The sequence below is a fragment of the Pseudorca crassidens genome, chromosome 16 (assembly GCF_039906515.1).
Source record: "Pseudorca crassidens isolate mPseCra1 chromosome 16, mPseCra1.hap1, whole genome shotgun sequence".
Taxonomy (NCBI): Eukaryota; Metazoa; Chordata; class Mammalia; order Artiodactyla; family Delphinidae; genus Pseudorca; species Pseudorca crassidens.
In genome coordinates this window covers 32,623,883-32,636,051 of record NC_090311.1, presented here as the reverse complement: position 1 = coordinate 32,636,051, position 12,169 = coordinate 32,623,883, and the positions used below count along the sequence as shown (strand labels likewise).

The following is a 12,169-nucleotide window of genomic DNA, read 5'->3' as shown; positions in this document are numbered from 1 at the left end:
AAAGAGTCCTTTGACTGGCGGATTCCCAAATAGGCCTTGTAGTTGATTATGCCGGGACTTATTTAAGCTTACCCTATTAAGGCTTCCTGATGCTACTGTTAAATGCCAGACAGTCTTGCACTTTCGGTCATGGTTTGTGGTGCCGAGCTCATCCCTGCCTCCTTCCCTACTTTCTCTGGCTGAGATGAGAAGAAAACAGAAACCTGCTTGCTAAGGGTAGGACCATTTCCAGCTTCTTAGCAGGACCCCAAACGTTTCTAAGCTTCTTGTAATGATGGATCCCTTTGAGGATGAGATGGAAGCTGTGACCAGTCCCCTCAGAGAAATAAACATGGTCTCAAATTTCTACATAAAATTGTAAGAGTTTTCACAGGCCTTCTGAGCCCCTCGCAGGCACCTCAGGCTAGAAACCCGTCTCTAAAGTCTGGGTGGCCCAGTTTATCTCTGTGACAACTCTAGTCCTCAGTTTTCACATATATAAAATGAGCAAATTCGTCTAAAGCCTCTTTTGGCTATAAAAATGTGATAGTTCTGGGCTTCCCTGCTGGCGCAATGGTTAAGAATCCACCTGCCAATGCAGGGGACATGGGTTCGAGCCCTGGTCTGGGAAGACCCCACATGCCGCAGAGCAACTTAAGCCTGTGCTCCACAACTACTGAGCCTGTGCTCTAGAGCCCGCGAGCCACAACTACTGAAGCCTGCATGCCACAACTACTGAAACCTGCGCACCTAGAGCCCGTGCTCTGCAACAAGAGAAGCCACCGCAATGAGAAGCCTGTGCACCACAACGAAGAGTAGCCCCTGCTCGCCACAACCAGAGAAAGCCCACACACAGCAACGAAGACCCAACACAGCCAAAAATAAATAAAATAAAATACATTAATTTAAAAAAAGAACGCTTTAAAAGAAAAAATGTGATAGTTCCTAGGCACAAAATTACTTCCAGAAAATCTAAAGGAAGTTGCAAATGAGGCTCAAGTATTTCAAGAACTGCTACTCTGCCTTTTGGCCACTAAGTTCTTGATGAATATTTATTAAATTAAATTTTATTAAATAAACATCAATTAATTTTTTCCCAACCTTGCTGTTTATCTTGACTAGCTTTGAACACGCACTAGAGTAGAGATTTGAATTTCCAACTTCATATAGACATTCTATGACTTCGTATATATGAAGTCTAATGACTGCATGATTCTAACAAATTAATCAATTTATATCCATTTGACATAAAGTATTTTGGGGAGTATTAGGACAATCAGTAGCTGAAAATACGCAATGTGAATGTGGTAGCGTGATTAACATTAACAATGTTTGCACTTCTTTTATTGCTAGCCTTTACATCCCTTAATAGTCAAAATATTACATCGATGGAAGATTTCTTATTTCATTTACCTTGTAATCTAAGCTGTTGTTATTCATGCTTTGCTTCATACCTTAGTTTAATTTATCTGGCTTTTTGCCTTTATTTTCCTTACTTTTATCCCCTTTCTGATTCTGTTTTTCTGTAGCAGATGTCCTTACTGCTTCTCCTGTTCCTAACAGTCAGGAAGGTAAAGCCACTTGAACCTGACCTTGTAACTGCATGAATGTCGGCATTCTGTTTCCATTTGCTTAGGCCTGATTAGCATGAAGTTGTGACCCTCATAAGAATAAAAATGTAATTAAATGATTGATCTCGTTTATTTCTTGGCAGCCTGCATGGCCCTGATTTGGTATAAGGATATTTTGGTCTAAGCATTTGTGATCTGATGAGATAGTAAAATCATGGGTGAGAAATGAGCTTTTTTGTTTTTTGTTTTTCCTTTTAAAAGAACATAATCATGTTATATCTCTAACACCTTTAAAATCATTTTGAATAGTAATACCAAAACAAGAGCAAAGTATAAGATTATCTGTCATACTTTGGAAATTTTTAGATATATTTTAATTCCTATCCTTAAGATTTTCCCTTAATAAATTGATAGACAGTTATGAAAAAATTACTTTCCAATTAAGCATAATTGTGAAAACTACATTGCAAATAAGTGTCTTTTTCCCTCCGGTTTTGACATTTCTAGAGGTAAAAAAAGCTAATAGCTTCATTTTAAAGTGAGAGTGATTAAATCACGCCTGCACCATCTAGAAGTGCTTCAACCACTAAATCCTTCCCAAACTTGTGTGCTGAGAGCTTCTTGACAGGGTATCTTCCATAATGTTTGCACAGTTCCAACCATCTGTATGAAAATGAGCTTTCTCATTTAGATTACGTCTATATGGTACCAAAACTACTGGTAAATTAGTCTATTCAATCAAAAATAAATGTATCATTTAACAAATTTTTAAAATTATACTTCAAGCCATCATTTTGGTAACATGTAGCCAGTGCCTCAGTCTTACATTACAGACAAGCACAAGTACCTGGATATCCTTGCAATGATGTAGCCATAGCCCTTAAGTGAAGCATTCAGTTCTTGTTTGCTGAAGCCTGCCAACTCATTTTCAGACAACATTCTAGAAGACAGACCTGAAAATAAATCATGTAATGACAAACTTCAGTTTGAGTATAATGAAGAAATCCCCAAGAGGATAAAGAAAGCAGATAACTCTGCTTGCAACAAAGGAAAGGTGGGTGAATGGTTTCTGTTAAATTACACTTGGACCGTCAGTTTCAGATAGGATTTCACTCCCTCCCTATCCTTTCCCTTCACCTCTCCGCTCACTTTCCCTTAGACACCAAAGTCCACATGGTGATGATATGGGACCCCCATCTGCAATTTATAGAAGGTTAGTCATCGATTCGTCCAGCCAATACCTACTGAAGATGTAGTGTGTGGCAGGCACTGAGATAGCGCAGGAGGTGATTTGGCCATGGAGACAAACATGTAAACAGTGCTTGTAGATAAGTACAAAGAACAGTGATTACACAGTGTAATCAGAGCATGATGATGTTGAGAAGCAGACAGAAACAGGGCATTCAGACCAGGAGGCTGGTACATTCAAGGAATTGCTAGAAGTTTTAAAGGTGTTTGGGATGACCAGGAAGATAAACAGGGCTGATTGGGAAGTGTTAACAGAGGAAGGACAACAAGAATAGAAAGAAAAATGAGATACCCGGACCCAACCCTCAAGTGCCTCACAGTGTATAGACTCTGAGCAAATCTATAGACATAGTTACAGTGACATTGTTGGACAACAAAATAATAAAATACGCCAAAAATTTGAGCCACAGAAGATACGTACTCCACTATCTGTTCGTTCAACAACTATGCGTTGAATGTTCCACATTTAAGACGCTGGACTGTGCTCTGAGGGAAGATGAAGAATGAGTTAGACTCAGCCCTTGCTCTCAGAAAGCTTTTCTCTAGGGAAGGTGTTAGGACATGTATATGGATAAGATAGAGCAAGTGAAACACAGTGATGACATGAGAAAGGAACAAAGAGCTTTAGGGATTCCAAGGTGAGTGGCATATACCTTCCCTGTAAACCAGTATCATTTTTCCCTTGTTAGGTTTATGACATGCAACTGGGAGAAGAATTTTATCTTCCTCAGAATAAAAAGGAAAGCAGACAGATTGCACCAGAGCTTTCTGACCTTGTCATCTATTGCCAAGCAGTAAAGTTTCCAGGTAAGAATAGACAGTATCAAATGAACTTATTTACAAACAGAAACAGACGCACTGACTTAGAGAATGAACTGGTGGTTGCCAGGAGTTGGGTGGGGGGAATAGTTAGGGAGTTTGGGATTTACATCTACACACTGTATTTAAAATGGATAACCAGCAGGGACCTAATGTATAGCATAGGGAACTCTGCTCAGTATTATGTAACAACTTAAATGGAAAAATAATTTGGAAAAGAATAGATACATGTGTATGTATAACTGAATCACTTTGCTGTACACCTGAAACTAACACAATGTTGTTAATCAAGTACTCCAATATAAAATAAAAGTTAAAAAAAAAAGAATAGACAGTATATAACTGATTCACTCTGTTATAAAGCAGAAACTAACACACCATTGTAAAGCAATTATACCCCAATAAAGATGTTAAAAAAAAAAAAGAATAGACAGTATCATTTATAGCATTTAAAGATACCAAAAGATTAAAATATGCTATTTATTTAATTGGGCATCATGAATGCTCTCCAAATAACTAAATTGTGTTGCTGAAATCATTGTTACAGTATCTAATAAATATTTATTATTATTATTTGCTTTGATGCTGATGAGGAGAATACCATAAAATGTTCATTTTTCAGATCATATCATGTCTCTCCATTATAGTTAATAATAATAATATTCATAACATCTAATAGCTAAAATTTATTAAGCACTTAATACCAGGATTTATGCTACGTATTTTATGTACATCATCTTAAATGACTCCATAATAATTCTATGAGTAGGTGGATTTATCTCCATTTCTAAATAACAGTCTGAGAGAGATGAAATAATTGGCCCAAGGTTTCAGAGCATATCAGTTAAGACTCTTTTGTTTGAAAGTGGCAGAAGTTACTTAAGCAAAGAAGAAATTTATTGGCTTATGTGTTGAAAAGTGAAGGGATATATGAGTTTCAGGTACAGCTTGGTCCAGGGCTTTCTGTCTCCATATTTCTCACTCTGCTGCTACTATGTTGGCTCTTTTCCCTTTGCGGTTGCAAGGCAGCTGCAGCAGGCTAACACTGCATACTTCTAGATTCAGCTTCAGTATGAGTCTCTTCCAGAACTTTCAGCAGCAGTTTCATGGTTTTCACTGGATCCTTTGCCCATCCCTGAACCAGTCACTGTGGCCAAGGACATGCACTGCTCTGGCTGTCTAGGGCTTAGTCACGTGCCCCATCCCTGAGCTGGGTAGTGAGTCTCCACCCAAACTGCAAAGATCAAGGACAAAGTTTCAGTGGAGAGGTTTCCCCAGTTGGCCATTTTTAGAAGTACAAGCGAACTTAAGCTGATAAACCACTGCCCCCCAAAAAATATGCACTTCAGTTAATAAGTGGTAGAACTATGATTCTGAAGCCTGTCTATCTCCAAAGTCCTGCCTTTAACCCTAGCACGACCCTGCCTCTCTTGTTAGGGTGTGCTGTCAATGAGCTCATCCAGATGGGGCAGCAGGAGGTGGAGGGCAAACAGGAAAGTCCATAAATATATAGAAGTCAGAAAAATTCATCTCCTTCTATTAAGAAGGATTCCCTTGTACAAGATTTCTGAGGACAGGAGAGCAGCTGGAATTGGGGGATCCGTCTAAATGTTAGTAAACAGCATATATGAACTTGATCTAGAGAGGGAAGTTAAAATACCAACCCTCATTTTTTTTTTTTTTTTTTCGGTACGCGGGCCTCTCACTGTTGTGGCCTCTCCCGTTGCGGAGCACAGGCTCCGGACGCACAGGCTCAGCGGCCATGGCCCACGGGCCCAGCCGCTCCGCGGCACACGGGATCCTCCCGGACCGGGGCACGAACCCGTGTCCCCTGAATTGGCAGGCGGACTCTCAACCACTGTGCCACCAGGGAAGCCCCCAACCCTCATTTTTTTTAAGATGGTCTAGACGCGGATCCTGGCTTCCAGAGACTTCTCTTAAGCCCTAGTTCTCACACTCTGCCCTGCAAATGGGACAGAGGTCTTGGACTATTGGAAAACTAGGTAACGAGTGGTCTGTTCACACACCAGAAGGGGAAAAAAATCGTAGATGAAGCTTTCTCAATTTTAAGTTTTCTCCCATAAATTGTTCTTAAACTTCTGGTAGCTGCTGCTGCTTATCTACTAGCAAATTCTGTTGAGGAGGATGAGAATAAATAAGTAGCAAGCAAAGATTTCCAAGAAATGCAAGACCTTAGCTATGTAGGTTTAGTTTCACAGATCCTGACTTTCTGTCTCATAAGTACAGTATGACCTTATCTGCAGCTCGTGAAATTGTTCTTATCACGGGGTAAAATCCTTTCACTGTCAAAGAGCCTCATGGCCTGCATGTCCTTCATCACAGGAACAGATGGGAAGACCACTCCATCCAAGAACCATACTCACTGCATCTCTTGTTCTTTATAAATTCAGCTGCCACTGCACCCAAACCATTCCTCTGGCTTTGTCTTTTCCTCTCAAGCACTGAGTAAACAAAGAGCACAAATTCCAAGAGATATTTGAAGTCACTATGAGAGATAAAGTTTCTGTACGGGTAGAGAATTGTGGAAGGGTCAAAACGTCATTTGGTCTAGCTTTTGACTTGAGACACAGGCGAAGCATGGGGTTATTTGACTTATTTTTAAAATTCCAAGTATGCTGTTTTTTTAAAGTGTTTATATAACACACATTCTTTATAGGTATACTATATTCTAATATATTTTTTTAGTAATTGAAGTTTCTTACATTTTTCTTTCCCCAAATTTATTTTCCTTCTCAAAATGACTAAATTATATTGCCAGAATCATTGTCGTAATACCTTCTAAATATTTATTGTCATTATGATTCGTTTTGATGCTCAGGAGGAAAATACCATAATGTGTTCATTTTCTTGAGCCATAACTTAATAAATTATATTAATTACAATAATAGAAAATGTTCATTTTGCTACACTGTTGATTTTAATTTTGCTACGTTATCAATTTCAATGCATCTCACCTTTCACCATCCCAAGTCCCTTCCAAGGAGCCACATGCAAAAAACTCTTCCGAGCAGTGAGGCACCATGAAGATCATGGGTATGACCTTCTCCAGAAGTAAAGTAACTTCCCCAAGATCACAGACCTGCTTCAGTGGCAGGGCTCCACTACTCAGTGAGCTTGGCCAGGACAGTTCTGTAACTTCTCTGCACTTCGGATTCCCTACCTGCGAAAGAGGCATAACATTGCTAACTTGCAGGGTTATTGTAAAAAGTAGCGATAAGGTATGCAACGTGATTAGCACACTATCTGGAAAATAGTTGGCTCTCTCGAAATGGCTGTTGTCATTTTCATTGGTGAACAGACCAGCAGGGGAGATGAAGGTTCTTTGTTGCTCCTTGGATTACTTCTCTGTGCCTCTCCAGATTCCTTCCCCTTTCTTTATCACCCAGCCCTTGTTTCCTTGCGTGCTCACCCCACCCCAGATAACGCCCAGGCTCCTCACAGGAGGGCCCACATACCCCTGGAGGATGTTAACATGTGCTGGGGTGTGTGCAAAAACCCCAGAAAGAACATGGCCCCTCACTCTGACCCCTCATCTCTTTTACTCGGGAGAAAATCCATTGTTAGATCATTGTGCAGAGGGCAAAATTCACATAAAGTTTTAAGATAAAGCATAAGAATTCACTGTTCCAAGTTTGTGCATCTTTGCAGTTTTGGATACTTCAGAGGAAAAAAAAATGTAGAAACCCCACAGCTGCTGTGTACTGAGCAATTTCTCTGAACAGGACACTCTATTAAGTATGCGGATATACATTATCTCATTTAATCCTAACCATGACCCTTTTGGAGATGAAGAAGAAGTGATCAGAGAGGTTAAGTAATTTGTGTGAGGTCACATCGCAGGGAACAGGGTTTAAACACTAGAGTCTACACGCTTATTAAACACTACTTTATCCTGTCTTCTCTGATGATGTTCTTGGAAGATAAATTTTCATCTCAAAGTGGCCCCTCTGAATGCTGCTTCAGTTAAAGGAAATACTCCCTAATGGTACAATTGTAGACAGTGAGAATGGTTTGGAGGCACTGGTGACTTTAAATTACACTTCCTGCCCTGGAGCCAGGTCTGCATGGTGTGCATTCATTTCCTCATTCAGCAAATATCTGTGAAGTTCCCGCTGCGCTGGGCACTGTGACAGGCAGGAAGGATTCAGGGAGTGGTTGGACCAGAAGAGAGAAAGAGAAGCCATGAAACATGATTACCATCATAATCTGTTTCCCATTCAATCCTCAGATTAACCCTGTGAGTGAGTTCCTATCATTGCACCCATTTTGTAGATAAGAAAACTGAGGAATCAAGAAGGCAGATGTTAAGTCAAAGCTCATTCAGGAAGGAATTGATCCTAGACAATTATGACGCTACCGCTCAGGCTCTTGGCCATTCTTTCATCTCTCCACGCTGCGTGATTAGGTTCTGGAGCCCTTTCTTTTCACGCAATTTTTCGAAATCTTTCTGGTGTACAATCAGATGGGTGTGAGTGTGATCTGTGGTTGTCCTGTAATAATCATGCAGGCCTTGTCACATTTGCCAACAGAGATAAAAACTTTGCTATCATTGCCTGCAATGCTATCATTAACGGTGCTAAAAATGCTAGCAGGTCTTCTGTGCTGGGTTACAAGGGAATAGTAGGACTTCAAAATAAACATTAACAGGGATGGAAAATGTTGAGTTCCCTTGCTTGTAGTTTTTGGCTTATTTATCTTCATTTTATGGGAACAGGCCTGTCAACTCTAAATGCATCTGGCTCTAGCAGAGGAAAAGAAAGGAAAAGCAGGAAGTCCATTTTTGGCAACAATCCGGGCAGAATGAGCCCCGGGGAGACAGCATCACTTAACAAAACATCTGGAAAAAGTAAAGTCACCTTCTAACAGTATCTTTGCTTGAATCTGCATGCTGGAGGATTCCAGTATTTCACTAAGCACTTCGCTGGAACTTTTTAAATCTTTTTTTATTTTCATGAATGTTCATGTTATCTAAGTGTGGTATAAATATTTTTTTAATTACAAAATTACCCTCTTAACTTCCTAAAAAATAGCATTTCACTGAAGGTGTTCTAACACTGTTTGCCTCAAAAATAAAAATTGGAGCCACCTTGGAACCTTCTAGTGGTTCTTGGAACTGCACTCTTCACCATTATAACTCCAGAAGATATATCCATTTTATCTCTAATTACTTTTTATTGTCAAAGTAATAAATTCTCAGAGTTAAAAAACTCAAACAATACAGAGGATTATTAAAGTTTCTTTCCACTCACAATGTCCCAGTTCTGTTCCCCAGAGGTAACCACTGTTAAGTTTATTGTGTTTAGTTCAAGAAAAATAAGATCCTTTTTAAGATAATCCAAATGGGATATAACTGAACATAACTTGTATAACTTTTATACTTGCAATAACTGTCCAAATAGCTTTCTGTACATATAATCTACCTTCTCCTTATTGCCCCTGTGGTATTCCAGTGTGTGGATATGCATTTATTTAACCACTTCCTCACTGGTGGAACTTTTGGGTTGCTTCCCGGGTTTTTTGTTGCTTTTTTTTTTTCTTGCTATAAAAAACACTGCTAGATTGAACACCCTTATACATATACTGTTGTGTATTTATGCAGATATATCCACAGGACAGATGAGGTACTGAGGCAAAGGACTTTCAGGCTTTTAATTTAAAATGGTGTTGCGGCACTCACTTTAGCTCTCCCTTTTTGGGGCAAGGTCTAATTGGCTTTATTATTTATTGACCCTTGAATGGGTAGCATCCCATCTAGCAAGGAGAAAGGCATACCCTCGGTAGCTATCATTTGGTCTCACTCACAAGTAACACTCAAGATGTATTCTGATGTGTGATGTGTTGTGATTCTTTCCTGGGGTGTTGTTCAGGTTTCTCTTGCTAAAATATGTAAAGTTTTCTGCACTAATCTGAGGCTAACCTCTGGGGGGTTTAGGTTCCTGTGAAGGAATGCGACAGGCCTGGGAGGACTCGCCTTCCTCTGTCAACCCAACCACGTCCCTCAGCGCTATCATTAGAACTCCCAAATGCTACCACATCTCCTCGCTGAATGAAAACGCCGCCAAGCGTCTGTGTCGCAGGTGTTCTCAGAAACTGATCCAGCACACTGCCTGCCAGCTGCTGAGGACGTATCCGGCTGCCACCCGCATCGACTCGTCCAACCCCAGCCCCCTCCTCTTCTGGCTCCATGGGATACAGCTCGTGGCGCTCAACTACCAGACAGATGGTAATGGGCCTGCTTCACCCGGAGGGGTGCCCCTTCCCCTCGCTCCTTTGCGTCTTATATCTCAGCAAACGTAGTTCAACAAAAAACGTTTCAAAGGGGGCAAGATTCCCAGCTGAGGCCTATGTGAGGGTAAAAATACAGATGACAGAGAACAGAAGTGAATTCGATACTGAACTGTGCTCTTGACTTTCCAGAGTTAAGGCAATAGAAAAGAACCTTCAGGGAGCCCCTGTTAGTCTCCTGGTTCTGCCCCGTTTTTAAAGCACTTTTCAAACATAGGACTGTTCTTGACAGGCTGTGTCCAGTTTGTTTTTAAAGACCTGATGGGGTAGAGATTTCCTAACACCCTTAGTAACTGTCTTGCTCATCTCTTGTTCTTGCAGTGAAAAAGTAGGGTCTCTCGAAACCCTTTGCAAGTTAATACCATTTTAGCTTCCTCTCATCCCTTTGAGATTGAAATGGAGATTAATGGTCAGTGCTGTAAGAGCAGCTGACACAAAGGAAACAAGTCTGTGAATTACATGAACCGAGAAAGTAGTGTTCCTGCTTCTCCACCGTCCTGAGATAACAGATGAGGCCAAAAACTCCAGGGTACAAGCTACCTTTTATTGCATGTTCACTGTCCACCAGGCACCATCTCAATTCTTGACCCCTATTTTCTCATTTAATCTTTGAAACAACTCTAAGAAGTGGGTACCTTTATGATCCCCGTTTTTCAGATGAGCAAACCAAGACATAGAGCAATTAAGTGGCTCAAAATCACAGTATGACTTATAATAATAAATTCAAGCACTCTGGGGGTTTAGAGAATAAAATGTTTTGGTTCCACTTAGACGTGGTGAGAGGTGGGAGCTACAGCAGAGGAGGAAAGAGCAGATGAGGAACGTTTTCCTAGAAGCTCATTCAAAAACCAGAGTCTTCTCTTTGAACAATCAAGCAGCCTCCTCCTTCCTCTCACGTGAACTGAATCAGATCCTAACCAACTGTGCTGTCCCATCGACCATAGCTTAGCCCTGCCTGCAGCCGAGGTCAAACCACAGTTGTAGCTCTGGGACCAGCTAGCCGCCTGGCACTGGCACCACCAGAGCCCATTTGTGGCTGACCCTGGTTAGAGACATCAGTCATATTTTCTTGCCTTTGTTATATTTGCTTCTTTCAGTTGAAATTGAGTAAGATAATGCAGGTGAAATACCATACTTAGCATAGTGCCTGGAGCACAGACAGCATTCCACAAACGTTAGCTACCATTAAGTGCTTTTGATAAGTTATGAAAACAGTATGATTTGGACTTGCAAGTGGAAATAATAGTGAAATATTTTAAAAGCTGTAAAAATTTATTTTCAATCTGTCCCAAGTGGCTTGTGGGTTTATATCTCTGGCCCTGTCTATAGCCCCAAGTCCACTGTTGCCCTTGGTGGAGATGATACTGAAATATTTTAAGTGAACTGAAATAACTAGCAAAATGGTTTTCTCAAGGAAATGGAAATGCACTTGGTTTGGGACGTGTCCTTTCTCCTGAAGTGCCTAGGCTGGCGCAGACATACTGGCTCCACTGATGGCAGAGGGAGCCGCAGCTGAAGGGGACACGGGTATTGCCCCTCCTTGGGCCTCTCTGTGGTCTGGAAGCACACACTGAGGCTGCACCTTGGCCTCCACTCATCCCTGAAGGCTCTGTCTCTTTCCCAAATCAAGCCGGAGTGCATGTTCCCTTTGCCCCGCTCGGGGTGGGGCAGGAGGCTGTGTTGTGTGATTCATCCTCAGGTTTCTCTACATAATCTTCCAACTCAGGTGGGAGTGCTGCCATATAACCTCTCTTGATTCTAGGCAGCAAGCAATGATTAAAAATCTCCCACGCTGGGCAAAGCTCACGCTACATGCAGTTTCAGTGTGTTCATCTGTAAAAGTGGTCTTCATTCCTGCACACTGGGGTAGAGCCTGGTCAATCCCTTGCACACAGTAGATGCTCAATAAATGCATGTTGCACTGAGCTAACAGATTGTCTCAATGAGCCCCACTGCAGTCTGAACCTATAGTTCTTGATTTTGAGTCCAGCTCTCTTCTAGGTATTGCTATGTGAATTTCAAGTCCAAATAGACAGAGAAGAGTCAACGTTGGAATCACTATTTTTTAATTTTTGAAAAAGAATTCCTGGGTTAAGGAGTTCTTGGTTTTCCAAGAAGCATGCCAGCCAAATAACAAAGAACCCCCTCCCAGTGCCCCTCTAGCCTCCAGATATGTTCCATAGGTCATCTGCCTTACACTTCCTGAATTTCAGGGAACCCCAGTGCCCTAAAGTGGTGTCCATGGA

The 12,169-nt window shown here is 41.1% G+C and overlaps 1 protein-coding gene across 4 annotated transcripts in view; it reads left to right on the top strand.

Moving 5' to 3' along the window:
• Positions 1-12,169, top strand: part of PLCE1 (phospholipase C epsilon 1) — a 318,708-nt gene that overhangs the window by 280,712 nt on the left and 25,827 nt on the right. For all 4 annotated transcript variants that reach the window (XM_067709947.1, XM_067709945.1, XM_067709946.1 and 1 more), the window contains exons 21-24: positions 2,483-2,604; positions 3,488-3,605; positions 8,353-8,484; positions 9,571-9,861. In XM_067709947.1, the coding sequence (XP_067566048.1) occupies positions 2,483-2,604; positions 3,488-3,605; positions 8,353-8,484; positions 9,571-9,861 (663 nt within the window). The remainder of the gene's footprint in view (positions 1-2,482; positions 2,605-3,487; positions 3,606-8,352; positions 8,485-9,570; positions 9,862-12,169) is intronic.